Source organism: Carassius auratus, chromosome 1, assembly GCF_003368295.1.
Source record: "Carassius auratus strain Wakin chromosome 1, ASM336829v1, whole genome shotgun sequence".
Taxonomy (NCBI): domain Eukaryota; kingdom Metazoa; phylum Chordata; class Actinopteri; order Cypriniformes; family Cyprinidae; genus Carassius; species Carassius auratus.
Genome location: NC_039243.1, coordinates 20,232,431 through 20,260,323, shown reverse-complemented (window position 1 = coordinate 20,260,323; position 27,893 = coordinate 20,232,431). Strand labels below are relative to the sequence as shown.

Below are 27,893 nucleotides of genomic sequence, written 5' to 3'. Positions count from 1 at the left end.
CTGTGGGCCTCAAAACATGGATCTCTAGACCAAAATTAACACAATGTTTCCCTTTCTTCCAGCACATTTCCAATGCTGCAGTACTGTATTCCCACATGCAGGTTCACTCAGACCTTTTCTGCAATTCCCTCTAATTGAACAACATCTGAGGACAAGAGCCAGTGAGTGCTACGGTGACAGTTTAACCCTCCAGCTGAGACACTGGCTCCAAAACAATCAGCTCAGCTACGGTTGGCCCACCGCCGCCGTACCACACACAGAAACACACACACACACACATAGTGTGAGAGAGAGAGAGAGAGAGAGAGAGAGAGAGAGAGACACGAGAGCCAGGTAAAGACACGTGCGCCATCGCTGTATTTGTGTTAGATCACGCTCTACTGATTCAGATGGCCGTCAGAAACTTACAACAACTTTCAAAGGCACAGATTCAGCTGTACTGCAGATCTCAAATGTTCATAACGATTAAACACTGCTGCTAATCATGGATTGGTACCAGTATTAAGGCTGTGAAATTTGCGTGACAGACTGAGGACTTTTACAAGGATGTAAGTTCTAATAGTGTGTTAAAATTTTTTTATCAATAAGTTGGAAATTCGTTATCATGACATCAGGAGTGCTCAATAGATTGATCGGAGCAAGATGGATATTTTTGTAGACCTTTTATACAAAAAAAAAAAAAAATCATAAAAATTTAAAAACTGTTTTTCTTTGTGTTTTTATTCAATTTATGAAGGTGTCATGTATTGCAACATTATATATTCATAATTAAAAAATACTACTGGATTTTCATGCAGCTCCTCCTTCTTATTATTAGTAAAAAATATTTCATAATTTCAACAAATTTACACCCAATACAGACGATTGTGTCTGGCATGTTTTCTCACTGAAACTTTTATTAATTGTTTTTAAATGTTGTAAATTGAATCATCATATATTCTATCATAATTGTGCAATACTTTTGTACATGTACTTTTGTACTTGAACTTAAATATAAAAATCATTAAAATTAAATGTATGATTTTTTATAGTATTTTGTACATGCAACTTAATGATAAGATAATAATAATAGTGATGATAATAATAAATTACTACTACTAATAAATATATGTAAAATAAAAAATTATTGAACAATACTATTGCACTCTGTACATGCAACTTAAAACTAATATAAATCATCATAATCATATATATATATATACACTTTTTTATACACAAACATATGCAAACAAGACCTAAACAAGTGAATTGGCTCTAAAAAATAAGTCCAAATATTAGACTGTGTTCACCTTGCCATATCAATAAATTACATTATATATATATATATATATAAAAACCCTAAAAACAAAAACAAGGCAACACTTCAGACACGATTAGTGAATGTGACATTATCGTCAACTATAAAATCGGCTTTACAGAGACATTATTGAGAACAATTTTGCTGGAGGTCATAAAGTCTTTATTGCTTTGCTCTTTTCAGCCAATTTCTTGCCAAAGTGAAAATCACAAACAGCCACTTCTGATGTTCCCTGCTGTATTATAGTAAGAGACAAACAATTAAATTGACAGAAAAGTACATTCAAGAGGAAAAAGTCACTTTTATGTGAGAACCTTTTAGTGGAAGGTAACTTCAAACATTAAAGGAATGTTCACAGTTCACACATGTTCATGTCATATTTGTTTAAATAAGACCCGAATGTCAGAGTTAAAAACAAGTTGGCAGCTTCTATGCTGTGCTTATTATAAAAGTCTACTGGGTATGTGGAATTTAACATGTATTTAACCCAGAATATTGCTTTAATGCTCACTAAGAGCCAAATGCATGTAAAAATGTCTTTGGCAAGTAAGTAAAATAGAGATGGTAACTATGAGGCACTGAATTATGCTATTTAAACAGCATCATAGGAACAAGTTTGACCCTCATTAACACCAGCAAATTGAATCAAAGAGTTGACTGCCAGTGACACAGCGGCATGCTACACAAATGCAAGGCAAAATTGATAAAATAAATAAATAATCGTGGCTGTTTTGCATGTCTAACCGGGCCTGTTACTTATATCTGTACACTTTCAAAAGCAAGGACAGATGACTGGCTTTTCTAATTAAAAGTAGAGGAGAAAGACAATCCCAGTGAGGCTGGTCCAGTGTCACTTATTGTAAAGTCAAAAGTTCTTTCTTAACAATCAAGTAGGACAGGCAGAAAAATCACCCCGAGCTTCCTCAACGATCTTGCTATCTCTGGCCGTGAAGATGAAGGGCCGTGTTCTTTATCTTTTATCATTCCTACCCATCAGATCCTATTGCTGCTTCATGTTAATGCTTCCGATGGCTCAAGACAATTGCTTATTTGATGAACCTCAACATACACCGGCTGACTAGAAGGAAAATATCAGTCTCCAGTCCCCTTCACTCCCAGGCCAACTCCTCAGGCTCAGAACAGAGTGTCATATGGTGTTAGGTTTACACCCTTAGGCCACCCGCCCGCCTGCTGACGAAAGGTGCCACAACTGACAGAGTCTGAACTTTAGCCACATCTCAAATGGCAGGGGTCATCAAGGACACAGTAAGCGGCAGGAACGCACCGACATAATGTCACAACATGGCCTCTGACAGCTTTGATGCTCAATTAACATCCAAAAATCAACCACACAAATGCACACAGACATAATAGATACTGGCACAGGGTCAGTAAAGTTAACTAAAACAATAAATAAATAAATAAATATTTTTGAACATTATTTGAAATAAAATAAAATATAAATAGTTTTTCTTCAGCTAGTTGCCAAGACAACATTTCACATTTTAACTGTATATAATAAAATAAATAAAACTGAAAAAATAAATAAATAAATAAAACATATTTTAAAATAAAAAAAAGAAACAACTAAAGTAAAATGAAATAAACACACAGCATAATATATTTATCAAAATTACACTATCTAGACATCATTGTTATGGGTGAACAAGGTGTACGTATGAAACTACAGGTATAATGCATGCAAAAATTAACAATTAGTCATGTCCTTTCAGCTAAGCTATTAATGTAATTATTATTTTTATTATTTTTATTGATTTTAAAACGTCACGGTTATGTATGTAACCCTAGTTCCCTGAAGGAGGGAACAGAGACGTTACATCAGTGATGGACAAAATTGGGGATCTCGCTAGAGAGATGAATCGTCTTCGAGCGTTAAGGAAACGAGCCAATGAGTATTGGCGTGTGAGATTTGCATTGTGCACCCCGCCCCGCAGCGCGGGTATTAAAGGAGCGTGTGTGATCGCACAAACAGTTTTTAGCTGAGGAGCCAAGACGGTGTGCCCCAGCCATACAGCGGTGGTACAGCAACTGTGGCGATGGAATGTAACGTTTCCATTCCCTCCTTCAGGGAACGAGGGTTACATAGATAACCGAGACATTCCCTTTCAGTCAGTCCCGTCAACCTTAAATCAGTGACTGACGAAATCGGGGATCCGTATGGAAAACGCCACTATTGCTGACCCCCTCCAGTGCCCTGCGAAGCCAGCAAGTCCCCCCACACCAGTTGGGGCGGAAGACAGGACAGGGCTTAGGCAGAGGAACCTGCACTGCTGTTCAGTACAGTAAGAATTGGATAACACTAGGAAACGTACCCAAGTAGGGGGACACTGTGGAACCACATCTGCACACAGTGCCAAAGCTTCCAGTATTATTGTACTGGAATATACCTAACACACACACAAGCACAAATCTTTATTCTAACCACTGACAATCCTTGAAGCCAGAAACATATTCTTTTTGACAACTCATTTTAATCATACATACACTGTAAAAAAATTTGCCGTTAAATAACAGTAATTTTCTGGCAGCAGGGGTGCCAGTAAAATACTGTTAATTTACAGCTCTTAACCATTAATTTACCACTCTTATTTTTTAACAGTATTTTACCGTAAATTCTACCATGGAAATTAACTCCACTCCCACTGCTTCAAACAGTTCGAGTTTTTAAAACTAGCATTCCTACGATGTTAGTACTATGAACTTATTTCATTTGAGTCCACTGAGAAGGAATATTTCTTACACTTAATGTGCAGTAATAAAGTAACTAAATACATGACTTTTACTCAAATCACTGCAGCTCATTGTCAGCTGTATTACACATGTATGTGCTGAAATACTCAACACAGATATCACCACTGTATCAGCATCTTTATATAAAGCAGCAGAAAATCAGAATTTGTGGCTCATCATTGACTGAAGCACCAGCTCTACTCTCCAGCACAATGGTGAACAACAAAACTACATTAAACTAAACGATCTCTCTTGTGCAAACACACATTAATACAGTCAAGTTCAGTATTTACTCTCATTATCAGTGTATGACTTTGCCTATTTTTTTTCTATGGATGTTCACAAATATTTTAGTTAAATTAACTTTTTTTTCATTTGGTAAATCTGACGTTTACATTTTACAGTATATTACTGTTTTTCTTTGACTTGACGGAAAAAAACTGTAGAAAAACACTTTTTTTTGCTGGCAACCATTAATTTACGGCAAGAAACAGTAGAAAAACAGTTATTTACTGGCAGCAGGGGTGCCAGTAAATAACTGTTTTTTTACAGTTTGTTTCCTGTAAATTAATTACAGTTTATTACTGTTAAATTATGTTTCATGCTGTGTTTTCTTCATCTTAAATCTTTAACCCTTTAAACCCCACAAGAAAATCCTCAGTTTTAAATGAACACTTATAATGTGTGCACACTACAGAGTGTTAGAGGAACACTGAATCAGTGAAGTTAATGAGATAATTTGGTGATTAATTGATGATTGAGCATTAGTGATAAACACCTGCAGAATCACTGAAGGAAAGAGAAACACAAGATCTACAAATGACTTCAGCCACAGCCTTAGATGAAATCAACTGAATAAAAGAATACATCAAATCTCTCAAGATCTGATTAAACAACTACTAAAACAGCTTCACCAGATACACATTACTAACCAGACTGACTTTATTTCTGTCAGATGTCTACAGAAGAACTTATGGAGAGTTAAATAGGTTTAGGTGTTTTTTTTCACTACCATGATGGAGATCAGTGTTTACTTTAGTTGGGCTCTTGAACGTGACTTTTCAACAACTAAGGTTTTTTTTTTTTTATGCTGTAACAATGCGCCTTTGGAACCTGCTATAGCAAAACAAAAGTACACAGAAGAAAAAAAAAAAAATCTGATATTGTTGTTTATAGATTGACAAGAACAAATACTATCATTTCTGATCTAATCCCGTGTCTCTTCTCTTATTGATACTACAGCATAAGAAGGAACACTGCTGAGCCATAAGTTATGAAAGACTGTTAAGAAAATTTCACTCATAATAAAAAAAAAAAACCTTTGCTGAAATTTAGACAGAAACCTCAAGAATCAGCGTATGAATCACAACAATGGTGACAATCCACAAAATAAATGAACAGATCAGTTCTGAACATCACAACACATGCTACTAAAACTTAAAACAAATGCAAAATTATAAGCACATAAGAATTCAAGAAAATAAGTGAACAATTCAGGGGCATAATTTATTCATGCCGCAATGCATGCTGGGAATCATGGATGAGTTTTATCCTGTGCTGGTACCCAGCATGCATTGCATCATGAACCTTTTGATTGTCACCATTGTTGAGATTCATATGCTGATTGTTGATGTCTCTCTTTGAGTGTTGTGGGGACTGCTGCACGAAATACTTTTTAACTAAAACTAGTCGTTAAATCCATAAATACTGGTTATCACACTACTTTTCAATCTTACAAAATTGAAGTGTCATTCACTCAAATATTTCAACACCAAATTAATATTTGATTATTATAGTAACACTTTAAGTCAGTCTAGTAGATCATGCCTGACAGAAACAGCCATAATCACTTGACTATCAAAATTAGTACTGCTGTAACAGATGCATCATAAAGATACAAATACAGCAATAAAACAAAATTTAAAGTGCAAAAGGCAATGGTCAGGAGCCCAACTAAAGCAAACACTGATCTCCACAATGGTGACGCTAAACGAAACAGTAACATTATCATCTAAATCTCTTTAATTCTCAATAAGATCTTTTGATCTCTGATCTCTGATCTGATAGAAATTAAGTCAGTCTGGTTAGTAATGAGTGAAGTTGATAAAGCTGTTTGTTGATTGTTTAAATCTTCAGTTGATTTCATCTAAGGCTGTGGCTGAAGTCAGTTGTATTTCATGTGTTTGTCTTGTTATGTTTTTTTTTTCTTCATTGATTTTACTCATTAACAGCAGCTGTTGATCAGTGTCTGAATTCACTCATTAGTGTTCATTCTCTCTGTTAGGTGGACTATATTAGTAAACTCATGTAGGGAATAGTGAATGAGGGTGTAGGGTGTGATTTGAAACACAGCCGCTGAGTGTCAACTTTGAACGTTGTTAATTTACGATATATAGCAGCAGGCTACTTCTCGAAAACGATGAATATTACCCAGAATGCACTGTTTTAATGAAAAACAGTATTTTACTGTCGAAATTTGGCCGTTTTTTTACAGTGATTTTTAACAGTGTACTTTGTACATCCAAAATTCAACATTTGTGACATGCAATTAATTGTTTATTCCATGTTTGTGTAAACTTGCATAGAATATGTTTCTGGCTTCAAGGATTGTCATGCATGAAGGAACAAATTCATCTACATCTTGGATGACTTGAGAGTGAGTACATTTTCAGCGGTTTTTTTTTTTTTTTTTTTTTTTCTACTCTAATGCCGTTTTGCTGCAGTTTAAATAATGTTAAACTCAAATCTCTGGGGAGATAAAAATAAAATAATAATAATCTGCTAAATCTTCTTTTGCCCCTTTCAGCATCGCAAGTACAAAGGGATGGCATGAAGCACAAATACTAAAAATGGTTCACATAATCTGATATGACTTGGATTTTTAGTGCTTAATTCAGGGAAAACATACCAGAGATTAGGCCTCGGATTGCAATTAATCCCAATATGTAATCTGAGCAGTTTATTTACGAGGAAACCAGTGTGTTTCAGATGATTTATGCATAATGACATAAAAAAATTCACATACTTAAAAAACAAGAACAGATGCAGCAGTTAGATAAAAAAAAAAAAAAAAAACGAAAAAAAAAACTTCATATCATATCATTACAACATAATCTAAATTATAGTTCGAAGAAACAAAATAAACCCTTTTTTTCAAAGATATAAATATTCATATGTGCACTTTTAATCTTTTATTAAATATATAATTTTTGCCTCTTTTTTTTGTTAACAAAACTGTAACCTTTAATTTATCTCCTTTATGTTTCTGTTTATAAGCCCAATTTAAAAAAAATCCAATTGCAAAATGAAATCTAGCTGATGACAAACCATTAGTGTTCTGAACAGCAGGAGCATTGAGTTCTTAAAAGTAGTAGCAAAGCACATAATTTTTCATAGAAAAATGAGGCTACCAATAAAATATCAGCATGACTACAGCATCAGTCTGGATATATGAGCACTTTCTTGCATGTAAACAACATTTGAGCGTGTTCCTCTTCGGGTTTCCTATATCAGGTCAGCGACATAACTAACTGGAACAGGTCAGAGTCCTGTGAAAACAGCCATGCTCCATTAGCACACAGCACACAGTGAATCAAAACACAGCCATTAGCTATGTCTGTCTGATGTACAGTACAGCACAGGGAGACTCACGTATGCACCTGTGATCCAGTAACATTTTGTTATCTGTAAAAATACACACATCATACCTTAATACTGGTTATAAACTGATTTCACTAAACACCATATAATTTACTTAGAGCTATAAAACATTTAAGACAAATCTATTATTGGTTTTAGGTATCAGTATAATAAAAAAGGGGTCTCTTTCTGAAGCACTAGTTCTAAATTACGACATCATTGAGAAAGCTTCACTTCTTGGCAATGTCTATGAAAATGAAAAGCTTAAAATTCTTTAAATTGTTCTTCTTTCTGGTTTACTACAAGAGAGTTAAACCTAGAGTAGTTGAGACCAGGCTTGGAAATATAGTGTATATTACATATTTTTTATACATATTAAAATAGAATTGCAAGTTCCCTGTTAAAAAAAATAAAAATGAAAAATAAACAGAATAAAAAAGAAACATTAATAATCACAAAAACAGCAACGGTAAATCCCACCCTTAACCCTTGCATAACCCTGACTCTAAGTCCATGCATAGAGTATTTAACTTTTTTAATTTATATTAGTGCACCTATTAATGGCATGTTTGTGTAAAAGGGTGAATGAGAGGTCAAGGTGATTTTTGTTTGTTTGTTTTTTATTAGCATTGGCGCTGTATGTGCAATATGAATTATGGCGTATTGTATCAATAGGTTTGCCTACTTTATAGACACTCTTCATGTGCTAAAACATTTAAAAGTTAAATTAGTGCAATTTTGGTGCAAAATAACTTTTGGCTGTAATACATTGTTAATAGCAGACATTTACAGAGCCCAACAGAGAAAGTATAAACTCTTTATTTCAAGAATCTGCGGTCTCAGTAAGCATTTCTCAAGTACACTTCTCCTAATGACAATTATATGTTATTACTGAAGAAATGTATTTTATGGCTCTTCCTACTGCTCCAGATTGAACAGATGTGCCAATAGAGACAATACAGACTGATTGGCTAAGAATAATTCCACTCATGCTTTCAATCACACTTAAGTGAACTCTGTCAAAGTTACAAAAACACAAATTCAAACATTTATTTGGACCGGTTTGTCGTTTCTACAAGTTGTATCTGAGTGTTAAAACAGCTGTTGCAAATCAGAGGCAGAAATCAGTAATATATTATATACAAATCAAATTTCATTAATTAAAAAAAACAAATAATAATGAAATATTATTTTCCCTTTCTTTTTTGTTTTAAACACACACATATGATTTGCTATATGGCTTTGCCCTTGACCCTTTAAGGTGAACTCTGAACCAGATGTGCTTGACACATTGGACATCACAGAAGTCATTATCATGCACAACAACAGCCACTTCCTAACTACATTTGGCATCACAGATGACAGCATATCTAGTAAAAAAGCAGCATATATAGTAAGTGCAAAAGCTCTTAAAACCTAGCAGACCTGGCTGCCTCACTACATTCTCTGGGCTTTTTCAGGAGGAAATCTGTCAATAATTCTTCTAATCATCCAGTAAGCCATTAAACAGCATAAACATCCAGTGGAAAATGTGATTGAGACGAGCCATCAAAGCCAGATCTGTGCAATGGAGCAGAGATGCCCGCTGCGGCTGCCAGCCGATTGCTTTCATCTTCCCTTCTGAAAATGTCCACAGCTCGGCAGGGCATCATCATGGATGTTATAACCTGTCCAGCGTGCCGCTGTCACATCAAATCGCAACACGGCTTCTTGTGGTGTTAAAATGAATTAACACTCATGTTAGCATGCAACTTAGTGGCCTTTATAAAAATACATATGAAATAATGGCTCCTACAAAATATATGTGTTTATGTTTTATGTATTTATACAATTTGATTGACCAAAAATCCCTAATAATAATAATAATAATAATAATAATAATAATAATAATTATTATTATTATTATTATTATTATTATTATTATTATTATTATTATTAACTAATATATAATGTATATATTATAATTTATAAATGAATAACACTATTATTATTATTATTATTATTATTATTATTATTATTATTATTATTATTATTATTATTAATAATAATAATAATAATAATAATAATAATAATACCACTACTTGTCCATGGTATATATATATCAATGTTATAGTTTTAAATTGTTTTTTTTTTTTTTTTTTTATCACAGTTTAGTGTATTTCTCTGCTCCACCAATATTTTCTTCAAATCTCTTGCGCAGTAAGAGGTCTACTTCATCATCAAACGCTGAAGGCAACTGACCTGTCTAGACATCAGATGAAAGCTGAGTATGAGCAGGAAGACTTGTGTAAAAGTAGATGCCTTACCTTTGCCACTCTGTTGGCCACTTCTCGACCCACCATGAGTCCTTGAACGAACGAGCGAGCCGCAATGAAGGCCTTGGTGACCTGAGCCTTGAGCTTGCGCGGAACATCTCCAAAGGGCTTTAACTGGTCGGTGTATTTGCTGATACACTCCAGATAGTCATCAGTGAAGGTGTGCTGAGAGTTCAGCAGCTGAAACATGCGCTCCAGAAGTCTCGACCAGAAGTCATTCAGCACTTCCTCCAGGATGACGTTTCCGCCGGTGTAGTAACGCTTGAGCTCTGAGAACAGGTCCTCAAAAATCTCTGAGTTGTGTGTGTACAGTTTGCCATATGTGCGCACAAACATGGCATTTAGTGACTTTTCCGAGTTGTCCAGCAACTCCAGAAAGAATTCTGAAAAAGAGAAAAATATAAATAAAAATAATTATAGATACTGTGGTACAGAAATAATACACACACACACACACACACATAGTAATATAAACATATAATCAAAATAATACAATGTATAAAAATGTATAATAATAATAATTGTAGCGTATCTGACCCGAATCAGACAAATTAAAGAGTCGATCAGGACTGTGGTTGTAACACGAGCCAAATTCCTCAGAAAGGCAACAGGAAGTCATAAATCATTCCGTGCCACAAGTCCGAAGCAAGATAACCAACAAACCAACCAACTCTTTCACAGAACAGCTTTCAACATTAACACCACTAGAACAATCATTGACAATTTCAATTTCGGAGAAGAAATTGTCAAATTTGGGGCAAGTAATTGAGATGCAACGCCGGACATCACATGTTAACCCATGAGAGTAAAAAACAAGATCCTTGGATTGACTTCCCCCACCTACCAGAACCAGACTGAAATTCCTAAGGGGGGCCTTTTAACCTCTGGTCTCCACAGAAATCTTTATGTCAAATAATGGCACAGAAACTGTGTGAACAAGTTTTGTTCACCTCCAGACTCTGATCTATACTGGTGTATCTAATATAATTTTAATCTCATTGAGGAACTCAATGCCAGGGTTAATTAAGTGATTGATGGCTGTTCATGTCTATGCAATTTCACTTATTGCTGTAAACTTGGGATTCCACATTTTCATTCTCTTAAACTCATTCTTCCCTAACTTTCTATCTTCCTGCAACTTGTATGAATGTGTGAGTGCATGTGCTTTTGTGTTAGATTAGTTTTTATTAGTTTATATGTCTTAGATTTATCTAATAAAGCCTTATTCATATTGAAAGGAGAAGTATCTTGTGTTTTGTGTTTACAAGTTAATGTCTTAAACTGCCGATGTTGTTACTGTGCTTATTGATAGTGTTTACACTACACTTTGGATTTTAATATCCAGCACAGGTTTGATGTTAAACGGCTCGTTCAGTGAATCACAGGGTGTCTCAGTGATCAGCCGTGAAACAGTGATTCTGTTCAAATTCCCTTTAAAATCTAAAATGATTCCATTTTGAGCTAAATTTACCTGTTTTCCTTACAAATAAATATTATTATTATTATTATTTTACTTTATTTTGTTCCTCTTCAGGAACTTAAGCTGCATTGGATGACGCTTTGGGAACGCCCTTCAGTGTGACCGGCTCTGAACCACGTGTGTAATCAGTTCAATGGATGGGGCAAGATGTCACAGGCGGGGTGACGTAGCGAGTAGGAAGATTAAAAGCACGCGAGGTGAAACCGGCGTTAGCCTTCTGTCATTTAGCAGTGCTCTGTGTATGTGTCAGTCGCTATCTGTTTGTGAGTCTTATTCAGTGTTGTTTGTTCACTGATAAGCTCAATTATGTCAAAGCTTCAGTCAAGAGAAGTTTTGTGTGAAAGCAGTCAGCGTTAGGGCTGTGTGTTTTTCCTTGCCCATGGATGAAAAAGACACAGTACACGCAGTTTGTGTGTAGTCTGCTTGAGAGTGAAGCATGCAGAATCAGCTCTCGAGGAAGTTGACGGCCTGCGATGCAAGAGTTTGTTACTGCTTTGCTTCACTCTCAGAAGGCTTTCTTTGAGGAGGGAGCCTTCACTGGCATTTCTCGTGGTGCCGAGGTGGAGCGGTGGCTGTGCTTGCTAGTTTCACTATCGGATCCAGTGGGAGGAATATAGACGGGCGAATCCCTATCTTCTTCCTCAATTACCAGATCCGGTGAATACTCTCAGTGTTTTCGGAAGCCTGCACTGTGGTACTTCCCCCAGGTGGAGAGGGCTCCATGCTCTAACTGTCTTTCTCTGAGGAGATTGATATGGCAGCCACAGGTATCCAGAATCCAGTTCGGTTCTCCTCCCCCTCAATTCAACGGGGCCTTTCCCACCCTGGTGGGAGCCTGAGCAGGCTCTGGTAATGGAACAGAAGTAGACACTATCTGAGGACGGAGGCCATCGAGGTGGTCACTCCTCTCAATGCAGAGTCCAGGTCCTACAGCCGCTACTTCACCTTTCCTCATCATAGTAAGTTCCTGAGGTTTGTTTTTGGGGGCTAAAGCCTACCAATACTGGTTCTCATTCTTGCCTTGCATTTCACCCCACACTTTAATGACTCAACCACATCAACGATTGGTTGATATTAGCTCAATCAGAGTGGATGGCGGATCGGCATCGAGGTGTAATTCTCACTCACATGAAAGATCTGGGGTTAAGACTTAATGCCAGTAAAAGTGTGCTTTCTCCTCGAGGGGAAATCCGCTTCGCATACTCAAGGTCAAGTCAAGGTCCTACGTGCCTTACACATGTGGTTCTTGTCTCAGGGCCTGGTGCTGGGAGCTCCTTGTCTCTGCGTAATGCTAGCGATGGATGCATCCCTCACCGTTTGGGGTGCGGTCATGAGTGGCCACCCTGCCCAGAGTCTTTGGAGTGGTCGCCATCTGACATGGCATATAAACTGCCTGGAGATGCTGAAAGAAGTTCACATTCCTGGGCATTTGAATATGGGAGCAGGCATCCTGTTGAGGCAGGGACCAAAGCCTGGGGAATGGATGCTTCACCCCAAGGTGGTGAAGCAGATATGCAGAATTTTTGGCCAGACTCATGTGGACCTGGAGGGGAAGAGACATTGACTCGAGAGACATTGCACTGTCCCCTCTGATTGCTCTGCTCCCGGGAGTTCTGGAGAGAGTGCACCGGGACACTGTCCTTGCTGTTAGTAGCCCTGTTCCGGTCCAAGTAGGGGAGATTCCCATCAAGAGGGACCTCCACTCACAGGCAGAGGTCATGCCCCTGCTCAGAGTTGGAAGTTATGGGTGTTGTACCTGAGGGGGCACAGCTCAAAGCTTCCGGTCTCTCAACTGAGGTTGCTGAGACCATCCTCCAATCCAGAGCTTTTCCCCTCCTGGTGCGGAGAACACCAGCTCGGCCCAGTTAACTGCCCAGTTGGTACAGTTCTGGAGTTCCTGCAGGCAGTTCTCTCAGCAGGGTTGACCCACTCCACCCTGAAGGTCTACGTGGTGGCCATTGGTGGCCATTGCAGCCTACTGTGCCCCTCTCGGTTGCCAGTCAGTGGGCAGGCACCCTCTTATGCTATACCATATCCTCAAATCCTCTGATCTCCCCTCTCTTGGGGGCAAGGCTCACTCCTTCTGAAGTACACACTCTCTCTGTTTAAATCTAGATTAAAAATGCATCTCTTTCGCCAAGCATTTGAATAATGTATCTTAAATTGTGAGTGTAGTTGTATCTGATCAAATGTGCATTCTTATTCTTTAGCTTGGGTTAAACTAATTAATTTTACTTTGTTGGAACAGCAGCTATGCTAATAATGTCTCTATTTGTTTCTATGTTTTGCTAGGATTTACACAAGCTCCAGTCTGGATCCAGAACACCTGAGAAAAGATGATGCTGACCCTCAGAGAACCTCAGATGATGCAAACCCTGAAGTGTGACTGCATCATATAATAATTATTAATTATTTATAATATTAATAATGTTCATCATTAAGCTGACTATGTCTTGTATTAATTTTTCTACAAATCCTGTCATACGTGCACAAACTGACAGTCACCACTTTTACTAAATTTTACTAAAACTATTACTAAATATTGTAGAAACATAATTTTCGGTAAAGTTGCATTGTAACGATTTGTATTGTAAAAAGTGCAATACAAATAAACTTGAATTGAATTGAATTGAAAAAAAGTATGGCCATTGGGTGGATGAAAACGATTACTTGTCAGGCTCCTGGCTCCTTCTCTTGCATTAGCTGTGCTCTTCCACACTAGGCAGAGATTTGAAAGTCTGGCTGTGTGGGTATAGTCATTCCCAAAGTGTCCTCCGATGCAGCTCGAGTGAAGAGGAACATCTCAGGTTACGTATGTAACCACGGTTTCTTGAGGGAATGAGATGCTGCGTCTCAGGGACATACTTCTGGCATCCCTGCCAGCACTTGCTTCATTCCTAGAGGCTAACGCTGGTTTCACTGCACATGCTTTTAAGCTTCCTGGTCGCTACATTACCCCGCCCGTGACATTTTGCCCATCCATTGGACTGATTACACACATGGTTCAGAGTCGGTCACGTTTAAGAGCGTTCCCAAAGTATCCTCTAATGCAGTGTCTCATTCCCTCGAGAAACGTCTCGGTTACGTATGGTAACCCTCGTTCCCTGAAGGAGGGAACGGAGACGCCACGTCGGATGACCGACGAATATGGGATATCGCTTCGATAGACCAATCTACTTCGAGTGTAAACTAAACGAGCCAATGCACATTGGCATGCAATTATTGCATCCAGCTGCCGCTGATCACTGCGTGAGTATAAGAGGGCAGCAGGTGCAATGCATACCAGTTTTTCGCTGAGGAGCCGAGCCGGGAACCCGGCAGCTCAGCGGCGGTACAGCAACCATGGCGACGGGACGTGGCGTCTCCGTTCCCTCCTTCAGGGAACGAGGGTTACCATACGTAACCGAGACGTTCCCTTTCAGTCGGTCACTCTCGACGCCACGTCGGATGACCGACGAATATGGGATCCCTATCAAAGCGCCATGGGTGCTGCCCCTTCCAGTGCCCTGTGCGAGCCGCCTGCGCCCCTATTAGGTGTAGGCCGGGGCTCAGAACAAGTAGCTCCACTCACCATTGTCAAAGCACTACCTCACTGGGTGAGATTGGATAACACTGGGAAAACGTACCCGGTCCGCTTGGAGCCGGGACGCTGCGGAAGCCCCATCCTTCCCGAAGGAGGTCTCGGAGGCAAATACACATATAGCATCCGTTTAGGGGTATACGGAGAAATTTGAGGTGATTAAAACCCTCTTGGGAAGGCAGAAGTCTGCCGGGGGAAAAACACGGGCTCTAAGGCTATACCGTGGACTATACACATACGAGTACCGCTTAGGTCTCAATATGGAGCCCAGCCTTCCATGGTTCTCACAGATTCATCATGAAGGCCTGGCGCCGGACGTTCCGCCGCGTCCAGCTGCCTAGGGTGATGGAGGAACTCAACAGGGTCTACAGTTCGGACACTCTGGAGCAGTTTTAGCAAGCCGACACTAACCGGGGCCTCTCAGTGCCACTACCCGTTTGAGGTGAGAACACAGGAGGATACCGGCTCTACACGAAGGCTATAGAACCTAGCGAACGTGTTAGGGGTCGCCCAGCCCGCAGCTCTACAAATATCTGTCAGCGAGGCGCCACGAGCCAGCGCCCAGGAGGATGCAACACTTCTAGTTGAGTGAGCTCGAAGCCTGAACGGGCAGGGCACATCCTGAGCCTGATAAGCCAGGGTTATGGCATCCACAATCCAGTGGGCCATCCTCTGCTTAGAGACGGCATTCCCCTTCTGCCGGCCTCCGTAACAGACAAAGAGCTGGTCTGAGGTCCTGAAGCTTTGCGTCCGGTCCACGTAGCACCTTAATGCTCGAACAGGACAAAGCAAAGCCAGGGCTGGGTCTGCCTCCTCCAGGGGCAGCGCTTGCAGGCTCACCACTTGGTCTTTGAAGGGTGTAGTGGGAACCTTGGGCACGTAGCCAGGCCGGGGCCTCAGGATTACCTGGGAGTCAGCCGGCCCGAACTCTAGGCACGAATCGTTGACCGAAAATGCATGCAGGTCCCCTACCCTCTTGATGGAGGCCAGTGCAAGCAGGAGCACAGTTTTCAATGAAAGAAACTTTAGCTCAACTGAATGCAAAGGCTCGAATGGGCCCTGCTGTAGTGATTTAAGCACTAGAGACAGGTCCCAAGAGGGTATACAGGGGGGCCGGGATGGATTTAACCTCCTGGCCCCTCTAAGGAACCTGATGATGAGGTCATGCTTACCCAAAGACTTCCCATTCACAGGGTCATGGTACGCAGCAATAGCGGCAACCTGGACTTTGAGGGTGGAGGGAGACAGCCTTCGCTCCAACCCTTGCTGCAGAAAGGATAGCACGGCCGCAATCGGGCATCTTCGGGGGTCTTCTCGGCGAGAAGAACACCACTCAACGAACAGGTTCCACTTCAAGGCATAGGCGTGTCTCGTAGACGGTGCTCTTGCCGAAGTGATGGTGTTAACTACCTCTTGGGGTAGGTCACCTAGAACCTCCGCGTCCCGTCCAGGGACCAAACATGGAGTTTCCAAAGGTCTGGACGCGGGTGCCAAATGGTGCCCCGTCTCTGAGTCAGTAAATCCCTCCTCAGAGGAACCAGCCAAGGAGGGGCTGTCGAGAGGAGCACTAGTTCGGGGAACCAGGTCCGAGTAGGCCAATATGGCGCTACTAGTAAGACTTGCTCCTCGTCCTCCTGGACTTTGCACAACGTCTGTGCGAGAAGGCTCACTGGGGGAAACGCATACTTGCGTAGGTCCCGCGGCCAGCTGTGTGCCAGTGCGTCCGTGCCGAGAGTTCCCTCGGTCAGGGAGTAGAAAGCCTGGCAGTGAGAGGTCTCTGGAGCAGCAAACAGGTCTACCTGAGCGGCTCTGAACCGCCTCCAAATCAGCTGGACCGTCAGGGGATGGAGTCGCCATTCTCCCGGGAGCATTGCTCAAGACAGCTCGTCGGCTGTACGACTGAGCAGGCCTGGAATGTGAACAGCACGAAGTGACCTCAGAACCTTCTGACTCCAAAGGAGGAGGTGGCGGGCGAGTTGCAAGATGCGACGAGAGTGCAGACCACCTTGGTGGTTGATGTACGCAACAGTCGCAGTGTTGTCCAATCGGACCAGCACAGGCTTGCCGCTCCGAGATGGTCATATTCCCGCAGTGAGAACATGACTCATCCACGAAAGCCACCTCAGCGTGCTCGACGCCCAGACACGTGAGGCAGCGATCGTGACCATCACCCGGTGCCAGGTAACGAACGCACCCAGAAACGCACGGGTGAAACGGCATCCTTATAAGGACGATCCGTCGTCTTTACAAAGACGCACCCGTGAAGCTCTTTTAGAGAGAATTTGCTCTTTTAGGAAATGCTCTTTCAGTGCTGAGGCGCACAGGGGAGATGGCCGCTTGCAACACGACAGGGGTAGTGCAACCTGAAGTGTGCAAATCCACTCGACACAGGAACGACCGCCGCTGAAGCGCCGTCTCGCCAACACACGAAGCTTCCGAGAGCGTGCTGAACTCGTAGTTCACAGCAGACACAGTTGAGCAGAGCGATACTAACGCTCGGCTCCGAAGCGAAAAGCTGGTATGCATTGCACCTGCTGCCCTCTTATACTCACGCAGTGATCAGCGGCAGCTGGATGCAATAATTGCATGCCAATGTGCATTGGCTCGTTTAGTTTACACTCGAAGTAGATTGGTCTATCGAAGCGATATCCCATATTCGTCGGTCATCCGACGTGGCGTCGAGAGTGACCGACTGAAAGGGAACCATGGTTACATGCTTAACCATTTAAGTTTAACCACATATTAAGTATACAAAAAATAAAATCAATAAAAATCTTCTCAGTCCATGTTTAAAAGTACAAAACAAAAAGCAGGCTTACACCGTTAGGCCATATTCTCAACTTGTTCTCAAATGAAGTGTATTTCAATTTATGTGATGCAAACAGCAGCTTCTGAAATACTGCCAGTCGAGCATATGGTTCTCAAATTAGTGACTTGCTTTAACTTTATCAGCCACAGGCGAAGATTTATTAAAGACACAGCCTGCAGCATCTGCTCAGACAAATACAGACCAGCTTGTCTTTCAAGACTACATTTTCCAGTTCAAGCATTCATGCCCCGAGGTGTTGATTTAACAGACCCTTGCTGATTGTTTGTCCTCAAATGGGGAACATTTGGATTTGGAAAATGATTTTATTGTGACTTGTCATTTTCATTTTCTGTGAAAATCTACCACATTATCTGGAACAGTTCAAAGAAAAAAAAAGTAATATACCAACCCTATATGATTAGTTTTCTTCTTTAAAATCAAAGACGAGTGACAAAATAAATTCAAACAGTGACAAAATATATCAGTAAATGTTGACAAAATATACATTTTGAATGAACTGGAATCATTGGATTGTGAAAAAATAAATCAATACATACTGAGAAAATGTTTAATTTTAAGTGAACTGAAATCCTCAAATAGCAACAAAATACATGAATGAATACTGACAAAATATTATAAATATGTATAATGTTTTTTTTTTTATTATTATTAAATGAAATCACCAAATAGTGTCATAATAAATTGATGCATACCAGTAAAATGTGAAATTGTAAGCATAGTTATTTAATCTTTAAGTGAGAAATTCAAGAAATACACTGTAAAGAAAAAAAAAAAAAAACTTCCGTAAAATTTACAGTAAAAAAATATGGTAGCAACATTTTTTTGGTTTTATGGTTTATGGTTTTAACTTAAATTTACAGTTAAATACCACAATTTCATTAACTGATATAATGTTGATATACCAACCTATTGAAGTACTGAAACCTGTTTTGTGCCTTTGTAATATACTGATAACCACACAGCACACTCCCCAGTGTTAATTTAACACTCTGAGTGTGGACTCATATAAACACTGAAGCAGAGTTGAAGTTAATGAGATAATTAAGAAGTTAATTGAGTTATGATTAAGCATTATTGAAGACACCTGCTGTTAACAAGCAGAATCACAAACGAGAAAAATCACAATTTGTGTGTCACCATTATAGTGTTCAGTGTTTGCTTTAGCTGGGATCTTGGCTTGTAACTTTTTACTTTTAAAGTTTGTTTGTCAAACCAAGATTAAAAATCATTGCGTGTTGATGATTATGTTTTAATGTAATCGTTGTTTGACATGAGTCACTGAACTCATTTACAGTCTTTTCTCAAAGTAAAACTTCCATTATTAATTGTCACAGCTTTGAATCCACAATGAAAATTTTGTAGGTATCTCTTGCAAGTGATTCTGATTTTTTTTTTTATTAAAGAATTTAAATTTTAGGCACACACAGATAACAATAATCAGCGTATGAATCTCAACAATGGTGACAAACAACATATTCAGATAAACAGACCAACTCTGAACATCACAAAACTAGATACAAAAAATGAACATAAAAACAGCAAAAATAAAATATAGTTAGAAAAAAAAGTTAAAAAGACAGTTCAGCTCATAATTTATTCATGCCGCAATGCATGATGGGAGCCATGGATGAGTTTTTATTGGCTACAACATGCTTTTTTGATGGTCACCATTGTTGTGATGCTCACGCTGATTCCTGATGTCTGTGTGTCTAAACAAAAGATTTCTTTTTTACGTAGAACTAACTATTAAAAACATGTAATACTATGTCAGAAATGCTGGGTTGCTTACTTTTCTTTTTCACTTAATTTATGTATGCAGTAAAGAAACCTAAACTCAGGCATTCAGGTCACTCTATAACAAAAAGCTCAAACCACAATCAATGGCACACATGATTGCCTTTGCTGTGGTCTGTCTGTATGATATAATTCAGTCACCACAGCCACATAAAATCTAAAGATAATAACAGAAGGGTCAAGATCCCAACTAAAGCAAACATTGACCACTATAATGGTGATACACAAATTGTGATTTTCTCGTTTGGTGATTCTGCTTGTTAACATCAGGTGTCTTCAATAATGGTCAATCATAACTAACTAAGAATTAACTTCTTAATTATCTCATTCACTTCAACTCTGCTTCAGTGTTACTTTTAACACTGCTTTAGTGTTTATATGAGTCCACACTCAGAGTGTTAAATTAACACTGGGGATTTTGCTGTGCACCAAACTGCATACTTCCATAAAATAACATGTAATGATAAATACAGTTTTTCACCGTATATTGTAGGGGAATTTGTAGGGGAATTATAGAGACATTTTTTACAGTATAGATTTCAGATAAGTATTTCTGAGGAAGCTCTACAACCCTTTAAAGCATTTATTTTATTTTATTTTTTCATATTGAAGATTCTGCCATTTGCAAAGGCTAATTAGTTTTATCATTGGGTCATCTGGCTATATAATCAAACGTTTCATTAAAGTAGATTGATCTAGATGCTGATTGCATTGCCCCCTTTGAAACACACCTGACCAAATAACTGTAATTACCTTCTCATCACACTGATGGAGGCTGTGATGATGTAAAACAACATATTCATTACTCAGCACCAGAAGAGCCGTTTTACCATTCAGATAATTACAATGGAGTAAATCATGCAAATACACATCTAACACCCTTCAGTCCAGGCACAGCACAAACACCAATGAAACCTCAACGCTGCTTATTAATACAGGTTTTGAGATGGAGAAGACTGTACATCTCAGATTTTTCTCCTGAAAATGATTCAAAAGGTGCCATTCAGGAAGAGTTTATAAAAGAAATGTGGATAGCAGATAATTTAATCATGTGACAATCTGGCGATTTCATATTGATGTTGTTTGATTGCAGACTTTGGGATCTGAGCATAATTTAAAACTTCAGTGAGATCTGCATTTTGGTCTTTTTCCTCATGAGTCTGTTTATGCTTATGCATTTAGCAAATACTTTCTTCCAAGAGAAACATTTGAGCTTCATTTAATATCACTGCCAGAGATGAGGAACAAATGAAAGAATCAAAAGCTACTAAAACAATAATTATTATTTTCTTTTCTACAATAATTTGCATTATATATGTGTATTTATACTTAGATTTTGAGGTATGTTCGGATTTATTACTGTTCAAGTTTATGGTCTGTAATAATTTTAAAACATGTTTTTAAAAGTCTCATAAGCTCTCAAAAGTCTACATTTATTTGATTGAAAGGATACAAACATTTGCCTTTTACAAAGAGTAAAAAACTGTCATATTATGAAAGATTATTACAGTTTAAAAAACCTGTTTTATATATGTAATTTATCTATGTATTGTTTTTAATGTTTTTAATGAAATCTCTGATGCTCAAGAAGGCTGTTTTTATTTTACCAAAAAGATACAAACATTTTAGTTTTTACACACAGTAAAAAAGTAGTTTTGTGACTTATTATTCCAATTTAATAAAAAAAAAATGTTTTATTTATTTACTTATTATTTTTTTTTCATTACAAATGTTCTTGCTATCACATTTAATCAGTTTAATGCATTATTGCTGAGTGAAAATATGAATATATGATACAACACAATCTAATTTTTTTTTTTTTTTTTATCACATTCATGTTTGATCACTTTAAGCAGATGCACACCTCTCCTCAACAAGACACATGATTTGTGCAATCATTCATGTCTGCAGGCACTAATTTCATTATTGTGGACATCTTTGAGTGTATCCAAACACTTGTTTAATCAGTGCTGTTAAATCATAATGAACACAGTGACGAGAGAGGTTTTGACAGATGGCTTTCTCACAGATAGGGATAAAAACTACTGGCTGCTTGTATTTTCCAAATGCTAAATAAAAGAGGACTTCTGAGGACCGGCTCATATCAGCCTGCATCTGCTGCTTTCTGGAAATTTTCCATTCGGACTAATTGCTCCGCCTCTGCTGTCATCTCTTTATAAAATTGTATCTCTTATATCTTATCAGAGTCACATTAGAGCGGACGTATTCATCTTCAAATTGCTTTTTAACAGCTCATTACAGATAAGCAATGAGAGAGACATAAAACAGATGTGAAGGGTTGCACACACACACACACACACACACACACACTTGTAAGACGGATACACACAACACCCTGTTCTGTCTTGATTTATTTTTTTATTTTTTTTCGCTGTTTTGGTTTTGGTTCATTCTCCTGTCACCTAGCATGGTATAAAAACTCTCACGATGAGGAATAATTCTAGGAGACAGACTTTAATTACAAAATACTCAAGAATCGACAGAGATTAAGGGATAACTGAATGCTTAAGTAAACAGAGCAAGCAAAGGAAGCAATGAGTTAATAAATAAGACACACGTGAATATAATGACGAATAAGATAACTCAGAAAAATTAGGTCACAAAGAAAACTATGATAAACGATTGACAAAATATGATGGAACCAAAAACACAAGGAAATAGAGAACACACCTTACATGTCATACTTTTTGTTGATACTGTGATACACAAATACATATATTATAAACAGAGAATTCAAAAGAACCACATTAATATATATATATATATATATATATATATATACACACACACGCATGCACGCACGCACGCACGCACACACACACACACAGTAAGATTAAAATAAATAAATACAAAATGAAATACATATGACATGATTTGATTACATCTTTTAACATCAGCAGTTATTGTTTAAATGTAATAAACCATGTAAAAATGCATACAGCCGTCATTTCAGAAATATCTGAAAATGTCTAAAGAACAAAACAATTAAAATTGTGGTTTAGAGTCTGTGCATTGCAGTCATTGGGGCAATTGTAAAGATGTTAGGTCAAAGTTACAGTACTTTATGTACAATAAATCCACATACCAAGCACTGACTGCATAAACAGCAAGAGCAGCATGCATGCTATTAAAACACAGACGAAATCTACACAACCGATGCCAAAGAAATCCTGTATTGTAAGCGTATGTCCTGTTCTCATTACGACAGTGAGTCCCCAGTTTCTCACTCTACTTTTGCTGCAGTCGACTGACCCATAATTACCCCTTCATTTATTTAAGTAATAATAGGCCCTGAGCGCTTCTGTGTGCCGCAGATGGTCCTTTATTCTTATAAAAAGGAGTCAAGGACGAGTCCAGATCGAGATGGAGTCACAGTTAAAAGTAATTGTTCTAAGAGTCACTCTGTCACCACGTTCGTAATGTACCTCAATGACTGCAGCAGAAACATACGTTATTAAGTACTGTACACATGGTTTTGCATCAATGTGGCAAGTTCTTCATCTAAGGGAAAACGGTGTAAAACCTTTGGGAAGCCAGTGAGGCACAACCCCCTTCCCTCAGACGTTTAAACTTCATGTGTTATACAATAAAATGTGAAAATATTATTTTAGATGAATTGTTCACTGACAAAGGATTTCAGCTGGCAATGCACTCACACAATGATTGAATATAGACCTGAAGCTTTTAAGTTTTTTTTTAGGAAATATAATAGGCTACGTCCCGTGCATAGAACACATTCTAAGCATATGACATTTTATTTACAGCAGACAATCATGTGACTTATCATGTGAGCATTGCATTCCCAGGTCCGTATGACCATAAAACTCACTTCTCCACTATGAATACATCACATGATTAAAATGTGTTCCCTTTGCTTATTATTTGCTATGGCTTCTGATTAGTGCGCACCCGTTTGTTTCTTTTAATTATCTAGTCTGTCGTCCCCTTGGAATTATGAGGTTCTATCTGACATTTTTGTCAAAATTGAGTTATTCACAAATTCTTTTTCTGTGACAATTTATTTACATTATGTGATGTTTTATTTTAAGTTGTGTACATCATAGAACAAAAAGGTTCTATCTACAGAAGTCTACAGAAGTTTTGGAACACCAAAACTTTAAAGCTCAATATCTCAAAACTACTCAGAACGCAGATAGAACCTTATAATTCCAAGGGGACGCTGTGTATTTTAGTCCTGAATTCTCTGTGGCATAGATTCAGCAAGGTGTTGGAAACATTCCTTAGAGATTTTGGTCCATATTGAAATGATAGCATCACGCAGTAGCTGCAGATTTGTCGGCTGCACCTCCATGATGTGAATCTCCCGGTCCACCACATCCTGAAGCTGCTCTATTGGGTTGAGATCTGGTGACTGTGGAGGCCATTTGACAGTGAACTCATTGTCATGTTCAAGAAACCAGTCTGAGATGATTTGAGCTTTGTGACATGGGTGCATTATCCTGGTGGAAGTAGCCATCAGAAGATGGGTACACTGTAGTCATAAAAGGATGGACGTGGTCAGTATTCAGGTAGGCTGTGGCATTTAAACGATGCTCAATTGGTACTGAGGGGCCCAAAGTGTGCCATGAAAATATCCCCCACACCATTACACCACCACCAACAACCTGAACTGTTGAGAATAGGCAGGATGGATCCATGCTTTCATGTTCTTTACGCCAAATTCTGATCCTATCATTCGAATGTCGCAGCAGAAATCGAGACTCATCCGACTGAATCATCCGATGGAAGTTTTTTCCAGTCTTCTTTTGTCCAATTTTGGTGAGCCTGTGTGAATTGTAGCCTCTGTTTCCTGTTCTTAGCTGACCGGTGCGGCACCTGACCTGAACTTCAGCAAGTCATCTTCACCACATCTAGATGCCTAAATGCATATAGTTGCTGCCATGTGATTGGCTGATTAACAATTTGTGTTACCAAGCAATTGTAAAGGTGTACTTAATAAAGTGGGCGGAGAGTGTGTGTGTGTGTGTGTATATATATATATATATATATATATATATATATATATATATATTGCATGCAAAGGAAATTACAATGCCATTACAATTAAAAATATATCCCATCATTCAGCAGGTTTTTATTTATTCAGTTACTCCCTGTAAAGGAATGAAAAACAGTGAATATGTTACTGCATTTTACTCAAATGACCTACATCTTTGAGGGGAAAATAATGAATGACAGTAGCAGGCTGAATTATGTATCAGCTGTTACATTCAGATTTACTTTATGTTGTGTGTAATATAACCATTCCCGGTTCTCCAGTATATCTCTCTTTTCTCTTTGCCATGAACACTTCTGTTGCATGAAAAATGCAGGCGAAATGAATGACTGAATTATGAAAATGCTCTCAGCTGAAACAAAAACTCGCAGGCACCAAGTAAAAGAATACAATGGCCATGCTAAAACTTTTATGTGGCCACTTCACAGCCTCAATAATCTAATCCACTAAACTAGGTGTTAGCTGCAACATTAGCAACCCCTAGCACCTCAAACATCTCCAGATGATTAAGGTTGAGGTACCAAGCCATGCCATGGCTTTATTACAGAGAGAACCATTCAAAGACACATGTAGAATATTCCTACTTGATATCTCTGACTTCTGATCATAAAAGTGTTCCCTGATGATCAAAAGATGACTCTACTGTTATCTTAGCAGGTATAACACAGACATCTCCTAGCGGCTAAATTGCAGAGAAGAAACAGTGCAATACCATGCTAGCATTTGTTTAGTAGGTGAAAAATTACCAACAATTACCAATGTACTGTTTTACACACTTGACTAGCAGTCTCTCCCTCTAACGAACAGCGGAAAAAAATTATAAATAAATTACAAATCTCAAATGTCTGAAACAGTGTTATAATCATGATAATGATAAATACATAAATCAATACATAAAATACATATATGTATTTGTAATTTAATAAATTATAATATAATAATACATTGTCAGTGACGTTCAAAAGCCTGCACCATCTGTGGTGTCAGAAAAAAACAACAATATAAGTAAAATAAAAACAAAATATAAAAATGTCTATACAATATAATATAATATAATATCATATCATATCATATCATATCATATCATATCATATCATATAATATAATATAATATAATATAATATAATATAATATAATATAATATAATATAATATAAATGTGGCTGATGCTCAAATACTTGTGCTACCGGCACAATTTTTTATTTAAAAGCTATAGTGGAAAACAATTTAATTTTCCAATTATTGAGTTGGAAATGAACAAATGAAGTCACAAATAAGATCTCTTCAATGTCCCTATTGTTCCTCATTTAAGCAACGTGATAAATTAGACAGGAAATTGAGACTTCTGATTAAAGGGGGGGGGGGATGCTATTTCATGCATACTGAGTTTTTTACACTGTTAAAGAGTTTGATTCCCCTGCTAAACATGGACAAAGTTTCAAAAATTAAGTTGTCCTTCCGGTTTGTCACAAGTTTCGGAAAGTTTTTTTTTTTGAGTATGGGTCTGTGTGACGTTAGATGGAGCGGAATTTCCTTATATGGGTCCTAAGGGCACTTCTCCCGGAAGAGCGCGCGCTCCCGTATAGCAGAGCACAGCAGAGACATTCACTGATCAGAGCGAGAGACCAAAATTTCACAAAAGAAGTGTGTTTTTGGTTGCCAGGACGACATAAAGTGGAACTTCATTTTCCGAAACTAAGCAAATATATACAGTTTCAATACTTGCTACATAGATACGTCCTGATGTAGTCGTTGCTGCTGCTGCTCTTGTTCAATTTCAGCCTCTGGATCTGATTCTGGATCATAAATATACGCTGAATCTGACTGTTAGCCATGGTTTGTTTTGGCTGATGGTTTTATCCTCACGGTAATGTCACAGCTTCCAAACGCTCTCAACGCAAAAGCTTACGCGCTCTCGTGATTCTTAAGCTCCGCCCACACGTCACGCCTCCAGCTGCTCATGTTTTTCCGGGAAAAAACAGTACAGACTATCTTTCTCTTATAAATATAATAAAAGTAAAGACTTTTTGGAGTTATGAAGGATGCAGTACTACTCTATAGCTACTCAAGATTAACAGGATATTGAGTGAAAACAAGCATTTCACTCAATGAAATGCCCCCCCCCCCCCCCCCCCATAGGAATTTACCAGAAATCTCACGTGCCTTCCTCTACAAATACATAAATGGTATTTTCATAACAGTACTGTCCATATAAACAAATAAATAATAATATAAAATAATAATGTTTATTATAAAAAAGGTTATTGAAAAGGTTTACAGAAAATTACGTTTCTACAATATTTAATTAATGTCACATAATGACATTCATAAACCTGCGCCATTGGTACAATTTTAAACTGAGAGCTATAACATTAGAAAACTATTTAATTTTCCAATTAGGAAATTGGAACTTTCTGAGTTGAATTAAATACAGCCCTACCTCCCATTAAACAGGCCAAAAAAAAAAAAAAAACATTGGTGTCCCCCCTTTGGGTCACTGAATCATGTCAGAAAAGAGTAATTTCAGTCAATAAATGCTATTTCTTAGCTGTTTAAGCAGCAAAGAGTTGTGTGAACCATCTACATGGGTCACTTCATTGACTATGAGAAAAGGCTGAAACTGTATACACAGGTAAGAGGCCTCGCTGAGCTAAATTAATTGAGCCTCATACAGGCTAATTGAGAGTGGGGAAAATAATTTGAAAAGCCATTACCTTCATGTCACATGCAATCACATCAGCTCTCTGTTGTTTAAGCTTCTTGAACATTCTAATCCAACATTTGAAATGTGGCGATAACTAAAACATGGTGAAATGTTTTCCAGGAGCAATAATTATTATACAGTATTCTGACAGGTAAAATTAAGACAAAAATAATGCTTATTTTACCCCTGCTGAATGATAAAATGGTATCTTTACCAACTTGCTTAACTTCCTTGCTTAATGACCTTCACCAAAAAAAACAACAACAACAAATAAAAAAAAAAAAAAAAAAACTCTAGTATCTAGTATAACATTACATTTCAAAATGCCATTAAATTATTATCAACAATTACCCAATTGCCTAATTCTACAACAGAGTTGAATGCATTAGAAAATGTGGCTTCACACAGCAAAGGACAATTCATCTCACTCAAGCTGTCTATGTATAATTCATCGCTGGGGGATGCC

At 38.2% G+C, this 27,893-nt stretch overlaps 1 protein-coding gene across 3 annotated transcripts in view; it reads right to left on the bottom strand.

Annotated features, from left to right (window-relative positions):
* The window catches only part of LOC113100748 (glypican-6-like), a 214,871-nt gene that overhangs the window by 82,002 nt on the left and 104,976 nt on the right, over nt 1-27,893 (bottom strand). For all 3 annotated transcript variants that reach the window (XM_026265362.1, XM_026265395.1, XM_026265428.1), the window contains exon 3: nt 9,994-10,385. In XM_026265362.1, the coding sequence (XP_026121147.1) occupies nt 9,994-10,385 (392 nt within the window). The remainder of the gene's footprint in view (nt 1-9,993; nt 10,386-27,893) is intronic.